The 14,099-nt window shown below is 38.2% G+C and overlaps 1 protein-coding gene across 1 annotated transcript in view; it reads right to left on the reverse strand.

Annotated features, from left to right (window-relative positions):
• EPHA6 (EPH receptor A6) overlaps positions 1-14,099 on the reverse strand; it is a 1,136,602-nt gene that overhangs the window by 173,572 nt on the left and 948,931 nt on the right. The window contains 1 exon segment of the mRNA XM_075543438.1: positions 10,788-10,849. Coding sequence (XP_075399553.1) covers positions 10,788-10,849 — 62 coding nt within the window.

Genomic DNA, 14,099 nt, shown 5'->3' on the forward strand with positions numbered 1-14,099 from the left:
TGGGCTCAAACATCATGTTTGTGAAGATGGCACAGGGCTGGGTAGGCTTTTGTTCTGTTGAACATAGGAACATTATGAGTTAGAATTGCCTTGAACATCAACAAGAACATCCCAAATAGCTGTAAGACAACACATTGGTGTGTTTTTAGCCACACTTTAATAATTTTTTATCAAACCCCTACCCCCCAAAGTAATACAATAACAATAGTTCACTAAATTATAAATTCCTATTGTTTAAGCCAGATACTCTATTATGCCTAGAATGATTTCTTTCAGTTTTCTTGACTAACCACCAATAATCAATATCTTTTGTTGTTGAGAATATACTCATCAAAATAAGTACTTCTGTGCCAGGCAAACCACCACACAGAAACTGAAATGAGGAGATCCCGGGAGAGAACTGAAACAAAACACCCCCAATGCCCTAGATCAGCCAAGGAAGCGTTAAATAGGAACCTGTGGAGCAGAAAGGGGGAAGGATGACTCAGATAAGTAGGGTGAGAATGGTTACCGAATTGGAAGAATTAATGTCACTGAATTGTTGCATTGGTTATACCGGTGTTTCCTTGGATTCATAATCAGCTCTCACAAAAGCAACAGCCAAGAACTCAAACAATGTATTCAATCAAATCTGCTACACAAAACTTCTTCAAAGTGTTCAAGAGCAAAAATACCACTTTGAGGACTAGGTACAACGGACCCGAGCCATGGTATTTTCAATCCCTCCACATTCCTGTGGAAGTTGGACAATGAACAAGTAAGCAGGAAAAGGATTTATTCCTTGGTATTATGATGGTGACAAAGGTTTTGTAAGCGTTATGGACGGCCCACAGACCACACCAAACTGTCTTGGAGGAAGAACAGCAGAATGCTCTTAGAAGCGAGGATGACAAGACTTCACCTTGCATACTTTGACAAGTTAGCAGGCAGGACTAGTCCCTAAAGCACGGTATCATATTTTGTAAAGCAAAGGACCAGCAAGAAAGATAAAGATCCTTAAGGAGATGGATTGACACAAGTGTCTGCAATCATGATTCAGATTCAGGGAGAGCCAGGATTCTGAGGATTGTGTAGGACTGGGCATGTTTTCATTCTTTTGTACATAGGATCTCGATGGACTTGGTAGCATTTAACCACAGCCACATTTAAACTATTATATTTATAATTGGATATATATGTAAGTGCTATATATATATAACTATATATATAACTATAGCACACACACACATATACAAACGTATGTGCTATAGTTTTTCCCCAGGTTGATCTTGTTTCTATGCTGAACTCTGTTACTTGTTCTAAAAGAAAAATAGTTTAGTGGCTAAGACCAACAGCTCTACTTACAGCAGTTTGGTAGTAAAAGTATAATGAGGGCCTATAAAGATTTGTTAATTATAATTTATAGAGTTTTGATGTGTTCAAAATGTACCATTCTCAAGGAATATTGACTATACGATGGGGTTCCAAATCAATCAATTAATCACAGAAGTAAGACTACCAGAATGTTTCTTAGAAGCTAAGGGTACAAGACTTCTACTCACTCTGAACCCTTGATACTGAAAGCTCGAGTTAGAAAAGGGCATCATGTTCCCTGGCAATGAGGTAAAACCTCAGTGGAATGCACTGACACAAGAACTACGCAAATGGATTCAGGGATTCTGAAGAGGTCCTAAGTCTGGACAATGCTTCTTTCTGGTATACAAATAGTCACCATGAGGCTGACTTAATGACAACTAACAACAACAATATGAAAAATTATGTCTGTCTGCAAGATTTTTTTACATACTTCTAAGAATTTCTGCAATGGTTGCCCAGGTGTCTCTTCTTGCTTCCAACAATCCTTTCTTGAGCACGTTTTGGGATATGGTTTTCTTATTAAATCTAATTTTTTTGAAGAAGACATAGATTATTGATATAAAATTCATTTTTAACATACGAACAAACGGACTTCTTAAGACACAGCCATATATTGTTTAGACCTTGCTAGGTATAACTATGGAGACATAAAAGAAATTCGTATGTATTGAAAATGACATGGTGTGTGGATCTTAAATTCAAGAGCAACAGCTATTGAAAAAGTAAAACAAACAAATAAATAAACAAACAGAAAACCCACTTCAGATTCTGATCCTGTATAAGCAATATTTACATGGGATTGTATTTGAACAAAGACTCCTCAAAATCCAGTTTCTTTATTTTTAAAGTGATAATGGTCTATTCCCGAGGTCCTGAGTAACATAGGTCTCAGACATAGATGCCCTTCAATTTCAGAGTTCTACTACTGTAGTTGTCTCCTGGAAATAGCCTGTGGCAGTTACAAAATCTGTTGTCATTCGCCTGTCAATCAGGTCGCAGCTTGATGACCTCATTTGGAGGCACTAAGGAGATAAATAGCTTACTGGACTTTGGACACACATTCACTACCTGCCAGACATTCCTGCAGACAAGACAAATGGAGCTACGCTAGATCCCTGGAGCTGAAGGAGCCACATGGGTACCCCTGCCAGTGCTGAGATGCTGGTATCGGATATAGGGGCTAAAATCCGACTAAAAGACTTGATCTGAACTGGGCTGGTATATTTTCTCAATATTCAATTGCTCTTGTATATAAAGCTCTTTCTTATACAAGTATGAGTGTCTATGAATTTGTTTCTCTAGTCTACCTGGACTAAGTGGTGGTGAGGTGGGTGTGGGAGGCCTGGTAGGGAACAATCAAGGGTAATGTAACGAAGAGGTATTGCTGAAACCCAGGTGGAGCATGATAATGGGACAGGAGGAAAGTCCAGGGAAATAGAGGAAAGAGCTGGGAGGCAAATGGCATTTATAGAGGTCTAGACAAAGACATGTACACATGCAAATATATTTATGAGGATGGGGAAATATATCTATGTGCTTATATTTATAGGTTTAGTATTAAGGTGGCGGAAGGACAATGTGCCTCCACTCAAGCACTCCCTCAATGCAAGAGCACTTTCTTCTATTAAATTGGCATTCTATGATGCTCACCCTCCCGACACAACTGCTGAAGACAAAGCACATGTGATGAATAAGCAAATGTGGCGAAGAGAGCTGATGGTGCCCGGCTATCAAAAGATACAGCATCTGGGGTCTTAAAGGCTTGAAGATAAAGAAGCGGCTATCTAACTCAGAAGCAACAAAGCCCACATGAAAGAACACACCTGCCTGTGCAAGCACAAGGTTCCGAAGGGATCAGTTATCAGGCATCAAAGAACAAAAAATCATATCATTGGGTGCACACCTCCATGATACGATCACTGAGGACAAACGGGTGCATAAGCAAATGTGGTGAAGGAAGCTGATGGTGCCCGGCTATCAAAAGGTATAGTGTCTGGGGTCTTAAAGGCTTGAAGGTAAATAAGTGGCCATCTAGCTCAGAAGCAACAAAGCCCACATGGAAGAAGCACACCAGCCTGTGTGATCATGGGATGTCGAAGGGATCAGGTATAAGGCATCATCAGAACAAAAAAACCTTACCATAGTGAATGAAGGGGGAAGTGCAGAGTGGAAACCCAAAGCCCATTTGTTGGCCACTGGAGATCCCCTTGCAGAGGGGTCTAGGGGAATAGATGAGTCAGTCAAGGTGTGATGTAGCACCACTGAAGAATACAGCTTTCCTCTAGTTCCTAAATGCTTCCCCCCTCCCCCCCACTACCATGATCCGAATTCTACCTTGTAAGTCTGGCTAACCAGAGGATGTAAACTGGTACAGATAGGAGCTGCAGGCACAGGGAATCCAGGGCGGATGATTCATTCAGGACCAGGGGTGTGAGTGGCAATACTGGGAGGGTAGAGGGAGAGTGGGTTGGAAAGAGGGAACTGATTACAAGGATCTACGAGTGACCTCCTCTCTGGGGGATGGACAGCAGAAAAGGGGGTGAAGGGAGACATCGGACAGGGCAAGAAGTGACAAAATAATAATTTATAAATTATCAAGGGCTCATGAGGGAAGGGGAAGTGGTGGGGGGGGGGGAAGAGGACCTGATGTCAAAGGCTTAAGTGGAGAGAAAATGCTTTGAAAATGATGAGGGCAATGAATGTACACATGTGCTTTACACAACTGATGTATGTATGGATTGTGATGGGAGTTGTATGAGCCCCTAGTAAAACGTTTAAAAAAATTGCATTGCACATTTAGTGGGACAGCTAAGTAGGATGATGTCTGGAGGGGTGTGACAGAAATGTAGGTGGAGGTCACAATGAACAGTGTTTTGGTTTACTGATTAATCTAAGAATCCAACAGGGATTGATTTAAGGGTTATTAAATCTAATATTATTTCTTTTTTGCATTTCAGTGATTTTTCTCAGATTTTAGTTTATAGATGACATTGATTCTTACTCAAACACATGCTGTAGTTTGTAAAATATGTATATACATACACACATATATGCATATATATAAAACTTTTCTCTCATATTAAAGGATTTAAGAAGGGAGAAGAAGTTTACAGTATACCATACAATATACCATTTAGCATTGAATATATCCAAACATAAAGAAATCTGTGTTATGTTGAATTTATAGTCAATGAATACAAAAAAGTAAAATATATAAAACATTTTCTTGTGGTTAATACATTACATCTAAACAATTTAAAAGATTTCATAAGCACTTCTATTGGTCTTGCTATTTAATATTGTTATTAAGAAGGAGATCCACAACCTTGTCAATCAGTTGCCAAATAAGTGAGATAAAATGTATTTATGAAATCTCTACATAGTTAAGAACATATCAGCATGAGGTCAGCTCACACTTATTTCACACGTGTGTGTATATAGATACACACCCAGGGGCACCTCCCCTTTGCCCATATGTACCTGGAGGAATAGCACAAGGAATCTGGTGCAATCTCACTGTCAGTCAGCTACCAGTACTGCAGTAGATTGCAAATTTGTACTTACTTGTGCTATGACTCCTTCATCCTAAAATAGCAAATTGAAGTGATTTTCAAGTAGTGTGGGAGACCAAGGGAGAAGCCCAGAATGCTCTTAAGGAACCATGGATGGCTCCCCTACTATGAGGGGCACTTAGCCACTTCTTCCTTTTTGTGCTCACAGAAGCTATGATTATCAAATTCTAAAGCAGTGGTTTGAAAAGTGACTTCCCTTTCCAGAATTTATGCAATACATCTCTATTTATATATTTTATTTCTGCTTGCCATGGGGAATTGAATGCCTGCTATTGACATAAAGCATATAAAGCAGTTTGAGCTTCTTGGATAGAAGGGATATGATTACAAAGAATGGTAAGTATATTAAAAGGGAATGAGAAGGGTAGTATTGGCTCTGTAATTTTCCCTCATTCAGATGACATTTATTTTACTCGATGTACAGAGAGGCCATAAGGCCACATTGAGATAGGATAAGAGAACTTCAAGAAGACACAGGAAGTAATACAAGAAGAAGATAGCATTGATAGTGGATGAGAGCATAGCTCTTTGGATGATATCAACCGGAGTTTCCATCTTTGCGTTAACATTTATTAACATTATGGCTTAGGAACTTTGCTAAGTCTTATATTCCTACATGTACAGTGAGAACTGTGTTAATTTATTAATAGAGTTAAGTGTTTCTACTTCCTCAACATTTATATAACACAATGTCCAGGTAATATTCTTTAGCATTACAAAGATTAATTAATTTAATCCATATGAAGATTGTATAAGGCAGGTGCTGACACTATCCCAATTTTACAGATGAATAAGCAGGGGTATAAAAACTTTAATAACTTGCCCAAAGGGTTCAAGCCAAGATTACTTGAGATAAAATATAATAAAGTTGTTTTTGTTTGTTTTGTGTTTTACAATAGTAGTGATAGCAGGTAATGAGTATTTACTCCTTTCCAGATGCTATGTTCTGTATCTTTTCCACATGGGGAACAAAATAATAACTGAAAATATTAAATGTCATAGTCTTATATTATGAAATATGTCACTTATATATGTCAGAACAAAGTCAGCGGATGACAGTGGAAGAGGCCATTGATTGTTCATATACAAGTTTAAGATGAAGCTGAAGAACATGAAAACAAGTCTACAAGAGTCAATGTATGATCTTGAGCACATCCCACCTGAATTCAGAGATTATTTTAAGAGGATCTTTGACACAATGAACACTGTTGATGTAATAACAGAAAAGTAGGTATGAAGGAGGAGACTGGGTGGTGTAGTGGTTATCCATTGGCCTGGAAACCACAAGATGGGGTGTTCTAAGCCACTGGCTGCTCTTCAGGAGAAAGACGAGGCTTTCTACTTCTCTAACGCGAGACAGTCTTGGAACCCCAAAGGGGCAGGTCGACCCTGTCCTATAAGGTTGCTCTCAGTCAGAATCGGCTTGATGGCAGGGAGACTTTTGAAGTATCAGGGACATAGATGAAGAAACCAAAAGGTTATTAAAAAGGACATGAAAAAAAAGACTTGCTCTTGAACAACGTGGCTAAAGTGAATGAAAGAAATGATGAAGTAAAAAACAATGAACTGACAACTTCAAAGCACAGCGAGAGAAGACAAAGGAAACTCTCATAATGATGTGCGAAAAGATGTGGAGTTGAAAAGCCAGAAGGGAAGAACAAGTAGAGCCTTTAGTCCAGCATTTCTTAAAGAGAAAGAAATGAAGAAAAATTTCAAGCCTTGACTTGCAATATTGAAGAATTCTACGGGCCAAATACTAAACAGCATAAAACCATCATGGCTCTTGTTAATGAAAGTAGAAATCCAGGTGTCACTGATATCACGAGGCCAGGATAAGGCGTCAGGAACTGACAGACTATGAATTGAGATACCATCACATTGATGCAATGCAGAACACACTCACTCATTGGTGCTTACTGAGAAAATGTAAAGATGGCTACTGGCAAACACAGGAAGAGATTCGTAAATTTTTTTAAATTAAAGAATTATTTTATTGGGGGCTCTTACTGCCCTTTTAACAATCTATACATCAATTGTATCGGGAATATTTGTACATAGGTTGTTATCATTATTTTCTAGACATTTACTTTCTATTGAGCCCTTGATATCAGCTCCTCTTTTATCCACCCTGCTCTCGTGACCCCTTCATAAATAATAAATTATTATTTTCATATCTTACCCAACTGCTATCTCCCTTCCCCATGGTTTCTGTTGTCCGTCCCCCTGGAGGGGTGTGTGTGTGGTTATGTGTTGATCATTAAGATTGATTCCCTCTTCCTCCCCTCCTCTCCACACCTTCCCCCTACCCTTCTGGTATCGCTACTCCCATTCCCGGATTCCATGTGTCTCTCATCTCTTATCTGTACCTGCGCACATGCTCTGGTCTAGCTAGCAATGAAAGACAGTACTGGGGTCATGAAAGCAGGGTGGTGAGGAAGCCTCAAGGAACCAGAGGAGTATTGTGTGTTGGTGCTTTACTGTGCCCTGGTTGACAGGTGGAGATTATTATTTGTGCCCAAACCTATTGAAAGGTGACCCAATTGAATGTGGATATTGTCAAGCAATATCACATGCAAGTAATATTTTGTTGAAGACATTAAAAATAATTGCAGCAGTACATTGGCGGAGGGCTGCCGGAAATTCAAGTTGGATTATTAAGGGGACATAAACAAGGGATATCAAATGGATTTGGGTTTAAAGTGGAAAATACCAGAAGGATGTTTACCATAGTCTTAGAGTGTGTGAATAATAAAATTTATGGATAATATTACAGTGAATGGGGATTCTGAAGCACTTAATTGTGCTCACTGGAACAGGTGCTATGTTAGTCTGGGTTGACTAGAGAACCAAATCCAGAGGCACTCAAATATGTGTATAAAAAAGAGCTTTATACACAAGAGCAGTTGAATATTGAGAAAACATCCCAGCCCAGTCCAGATCAAGTCCATAAGTCCAGTATTAGCCCATATGTCTGACACCACCCTATAATGTCCTCTTTAGACTCATGAAACACATGCAATGACACTGAATGCAGGAAGATTACAGGTCAATGAGTGGAAGATCTTGTGGATCCAGTGATGGTGTAAGCATCTCAGTGTTGGCAGGAGTCTCCATGTGGTTCCTCCAGCTCCAGGGCTCTAGCATCATCAGTGTAGTTCCATGAGGCTCATCGTCAGTAATGTCTTGAAGGGAGTGAGCCTGTGTCCTGACTCCAGAGAGCTATTTATCTCCTTAGTGCCTCCAAATGAGGTCATCAAGCTGCGACCTGATTGACAGGCTAACCTTGAGCCGTTCACTCTTAACTCTCAAATTGACAACAGATTATATAACTACCACATGTGTGTAGACCAAAAGTCAGTCATAAAAAACAGAATAAGGAGATACTACGTTTAATATTAGGAAAGGTGTGCATAAAAGTTGTACTCTTTACTTATTCAATCTATATGGTAAGAAAACAGTCTGAGAAGTTAGATTGCATGAAGAAGAGTGGGATCAGGATTAGAGAAAGACTTATTGACAACCTATGATATGCAGAAAGTGAAGATTTGAAGCCCTTACTGTTGAAAATCAGAGACGAAAACAGTATGGATTATACCCCATCAAGACCCACAAAATCCTCACAACTATACCCATAAGCAACATCATGATAAAGGGGGAAAAGTTGAATTTATCTATGAATTCATTTTGCTTTGGCCCAATCAATGCCCATGGAAGCAAAAGCATATTGCATCGGGTAAAATATGCATCAAACAGCATATTGCATCGGGTAAAACTGCAAAAGGCATCTTTAAATTATTAAAAAGCAAAGGCAGCACTTTGAAGACTAAGGTGTACTTGACCCCAAGCCAATGCATATTTAATCATCTCATGTGCCTGCAATGAATAAGAAAGACTGAAGAAGAATTGGTGACTTTGAATTATGATGACACACAGTATCGACTATACTAAATGGACGGCCAGAAGAAGGAGTACATCTGTCTTGGAAGAAGTACAGCTAGAATGTTCCTTAGAAGTAAGGATGGTAAGACACAGTTTCACATAGTTGCTAGCAAAGCCTCCATGCCTGGAAGAAGACAGCATGCTTAGTTAAGTGGAGGGTTGGTGAAAGAGAGTAAGACTCAACAAGGTTGATTGACACAATGGCTTCACCTGTGGGCTCAAGCACAGCGACACTTGTGAGAGTAGTGTAGGACCAGGCAGCGTTGTGTCCTGGTGCACATTGGGTGCTGTGAGGAAAAGGGGACTCCAGGTGCCTAACCACCACATCCACAGCAATAAATGATTCCTTGGGGCCCAACGTATATCTGAAGCTAACATTTTCCTCTAAATTTGCTCCAGGCATTCATTTGATATAATTTTCACATGCAGTTTAGATTGAGTCTCTGCGATACAATTTGCCATTATAGTCTGCTCTAGGGCACAGTTGATACAAACAAACGTATGCAAGTATCATTAGCTAATGAGTCATTTTGATAAAAATGCTTTCTATGAATAAATATAATGGAAGGCATCAGTATATATGCATTTCAGGTACCATAGGTGGTCCTGATAAAATATTCTAAAAAAAATGAGTGAACTTACAGGAGCAATGAATGCAAGCCATAAACAAAACACGGAGAATAGCTACAGAAAGAACAAACAGTTCATGTCCCCAACCACCACTGAATCTCATTTTGTCTTATAGAGCACATCTGGTTGAGAGTATGCTGTCTGTGAATTGCATTGCTTTATAATAACCAGAAGATTATGCTGAACTCAGCTTCTAGCATCAAGCCTAGATATCTAATCCTTTCACAGTGAAAATATATCAACACTTACAACACCGAGGGTGTTTGGAAGAAGAGGGCATGGCATCAAGCAAAATAGATGGAAATGAAAGCAAGAAAAGAGACTGAGATGCATCCAGAACTTTTCCAAACAACATGGAGCCAAATCTGGAGTAAATTAAAAAAAATTACTTGACACTATGTTTTCAATTGAATAGGCAGGAGAATTGCACGACACGTTCCAAATGACAGAATTCCAGCCCTTTTTGTAGCAAGGGAACCAGTTATTCTCTTCAGGCAGATATGCATTAGCGACACAATGAAATTCAACTATATGATTTTGGCTGGGGATGAAATCTTTTAACACTAGCTAGGCTCTTCATTTTTCATATAAATATATGTTTCTGAAGCACTGGGTGGCTTTTTATTTGTTAAAGTTATTATGGACACACTTTGAAATATAATTTCTTACATCCTTCTCAGTTTTGTTATTTTGTCCTATGTAAAACAAATGATTCGCAATATGTCATACTTCTAAGGATGTTACTTTTAACAAGAATAGCTTTCACATTTTGGTTCTAATACAAGTCAGTACTGGAAGAGATTTAATTTATTCTCCTTTTATTTTCTGATTAGTTAGCCAGATTAATGTAAGAAGGACAACGTGGCTAGATAGTGTTTTATATAAACTTGAGTTACTCTTGGTGAATACATAACAATATAAGGGGTGAGGCAATATGTGAAAATGCACAAAACATTCCATTAAACAGTTAAAATGAGAGAACATGATTAACTTTTGTGAGGCTACTGAGTTTCAACTAATTTCTTCATGAGGATATCATTTGAAATATATATATATCAATCGAATTTATAGGATAAAGCAATTATATTAAGTCTACTTTCTCTCCCTCCCATGCCCATCAGTAACATTCTATTGTATCCCCTGTCAGAAATGCATTCTTGAGAAAATGCTTCTGTTTTCCCCAGAAAAAATTCATGCATAAAAATTATGGAAAAATTAATTTATGAGAAATGATTTAAATCTAGAACTCAAAATAGCTCATTTAAGTAGCACCACAAAAGAACACCTCACCCGCAAAAAGGAGTCAAGGGATCCATTCTCCATATATTCCACCACGATCATCACTGGTCTGCCTGCGAACGGAGCAAGAGAACGCACAGACTTAGAGCAATGACAGACATAGGTGCAGCCATTAGAGATTTCCAGCTGTGTCAGCTAAATTATTATTTTTTTATTAATAGTAACTTCACTTTCCAATCTGCCTCTATGCAACTACATATACATAGGCATCTTTCCACCTCTTTATGGTGCTCTTTTTCTGAGTTCATAAAAGAAACATGCATTACAATAGGAATTACAAAGGATTAAGTATTTATTTTTTTCTAAAGTCCTGGGATCACTTATTTAGAATTTCTCTTTTTCCTCTAGAATTTTCTTAAGAGAAAATCAGCAAGCTGATACTAGGGTTCATGCACTCGCTGTAGCTGCTTTGGCAATTCGGTTGCAATTTCTCCTACAGGACTGTTGGACATTGACTGAACTACATTTGACTGGGGATTTCTGTAATATCTATAAGGAAAATCAGAAATGAAAAATTTATAAAATATCTTTAAGTTATAATAAACCTTTTGCTATTGTCTCTTTTTAAGGCATTTTAAACTGAAAGCTTATTACAGATTGATGAGTGCTACAAAGTTGGTGGGAATTGTAATCGTTCCTGACCATTTCTTTATTGGACATATATAAGATCAACAGATCAATGATGGCAGCACATGAAAAATAAGTAACTCTGATTTTGTATTCCAGTGCAGCAGCTAAAAATCTTTCATTTCTTTTTTTTATTATATCTATTGCAATTGTTACAGTTTCCAATACACCACTATTAGGTAAGATATTTGACACAAATAACTTTGATTTGTTTCCAAGAGAATACATTTGCTTTGCCCAATTGCCCAAGTTTAAAAGATTAGCTCATTTTAGATGAAGGAAAATAGTATTTACCAGAAATATGAATGTATGACACATTTACTTTTTTACCTGTATATTATTTGCTTTTCATAGGTATTGTAAGCAATTCAACCTACAATATATACAACATTTTTTGCTTATGAACTTATTTCAGCAATAATGAAAATATTAGATCTCATCCTGCAATGTATGTCTCATTTATGAGCTCAAAATCGTGTGAATTAAAAAGGGTTAGCATAACAAATTAGTTCAATGCCTGCAAATGCTAGATTTTTAAGAAGGATGTACTAAAGGTAAATGTAGTAGTAAAGCTCCCAATTTATCATGCAGAGAATTAGATCCCAAAGAAGTTTTTTATTTTTGGTGGATATTAAGTTATATTCTGTAATGACTCTCAAAGTCATTGATTTAATCCAAATATGAATAAAGAATCTTATCGGAAAATATTGAGGTCAATGGACTGTCAGCATGACAGTGAAGTGTTCTATAAAATCCGTGTTTTAAAACTGAGTTTCTCATTAAACCTATTTTTGGACACCAGGGTCAGATAATTTCCAGGTACGCACTTTTGACTGATTGCAAACAATTGGTTACGAAGGGCAGGGAAAAGAGCGGTCACCACTGTTCATAAATATCAAAGTTCAAAGGCTATTATTAAGCTTACATGATGGTGAGTTATGGATATTAAAGAAACACAGTTGTGTTATTGCAATGACTTTGACTTTTTCTCCCTGTAGTCTCAAACCTTTCCAACTTATCTTCACCATTGCTGACAAAGGTCAAGGTACGTTTAAGGTTTTCATTTGTTTTCTTACCATTTCTCTCCCCCTTAACGTCAGTTTTATTAGAATACAAAGTAGTAATCCTTAGTGAGTTCCTCCTTCACTTGTATTGATTGCATACATATTGTCATGATCTCCATTACAGAGCTAAGGGCATCGAGGGACATAGAGTGGAGCTCTTAGTCGGAAGTCAAACAGCTACTCAGTGGCAGGAGTAGGCAATCTACAAACAACAAAAACCCCAAAGCAAAACTGATTGCCATGGAGCCAATGCTGATTCACAGAGACCGCCCTGTGGGTTTCTCAGACTTTTATAACCTTTGGTGGGTCGGAAGCCTAATATTTCTCCCATGGAGCTGATGTTGGTTTCGAATTACCGATCAAGTGGTTCACAGCACATTGTATGTAGCATCAGGGCTCCCTAGGCATCCACCTCAAGCCCTAGACTCTTAAAAAAAAATTGCGCTACAGGTGCCTCTTAGCTAAAATCTAAGTCTCATATTGTTAGTCAATCCTCTCCACTGATGGCCCTTGTCTTTACTCGGGGGTCACCGCTCCACTAGTTGACATTATTGCTTTTATTATTGCTCCTATTCCTTGAGCGCCCCCTGCAGTACATATGCCGTTGCTGCGCTCTCATCACATCAATAAAGTCTGCATTAGTATATGTTATGCCTGGTTTGACAACAAAATGCCCTATATTCCCATAGATCTATTGTACCCCATTGAATCCTAATGAATTCTCAAGTTTCCCCCAAGAGCTGAGCATAGTAAGTGCTTCAAACCCCTTCTCCCCCACCCCCTATTTGATTTCACAATACCTAAGAATGAATCACTGGAGGATTTCAGCATGATTGTAATCTATATGAATACAAAGTACTTTGAAACTAGAAGTTCTATCTATAACTCCTTGGGAGATACTTTATTCAATTTGAAAATTCATCAGCGCCGTTTCATTTTCTCATTAAGGATTACACCGAATCAAATGAAGCCTCCCTTGGTTTCTTGTGAATTATAAGTTTCACCCCTGAGCTCTTCATCTTTGTTGTCTTTTGTACAGTAGCACCAAATGAGAGCTGCTGCTTTTGGAAAGCGGTATTGCTTTTTTAAAATATTGTCGGCATCTAACCTGTAATTTGTTTCCTAGTGGTTTTCTATAGAGAACTTACCTGGTGAAGCTTACAAACAACTTTATAGTCCATGATTATATCTTATGAACAATATAATAGAGAAGTGTGAGGAGAATGATGACAAATCAATTGCTATTTTAAAATATGTGGTTATATATCAATAACACGTATTCATCTTCTTTTAATATTTAAAATTGTATACTGAAATTTTTGCTCAAATATATTTGACCATCATTCCTCCTCCTTTTGTTGCTCTTTGCCAAAGATTCCAACTCAAAGCAACGCTGTGGGACAGAGTACAGTTGTCCCACAGGGTTTCCCAGGCTGCAATCAAGAGTGCACATGGCCAGGTTTTCTACTGCGGAGTCTCTCTCCTGAGGTTGATGGGGTTGAGTTGCTGACCTTTGAGCATGTAACCATTGCTGCACCAGGGACCCTTAATTCTCCTTTTTAAATTTCAAAATGCTTCCGCCAGCTACTCCAATTTCCTGTGCTCACATTGA

The sequence above is a fragment of the Tenrec ecaudatus genome, chromosome 2 (assembly GCF_050624435.1).
Source record: "Tenrec ecaudatus isolate mTenEca1 chromosome 2, mTenEca1.hap1, whole genome shotgun sequence".
NCBI lineage: Eukaryota > Metazoa > Chordata > Mammalia > Afrosoricida > Tenrecidae > Tenrec > Tenrec ecaudatus.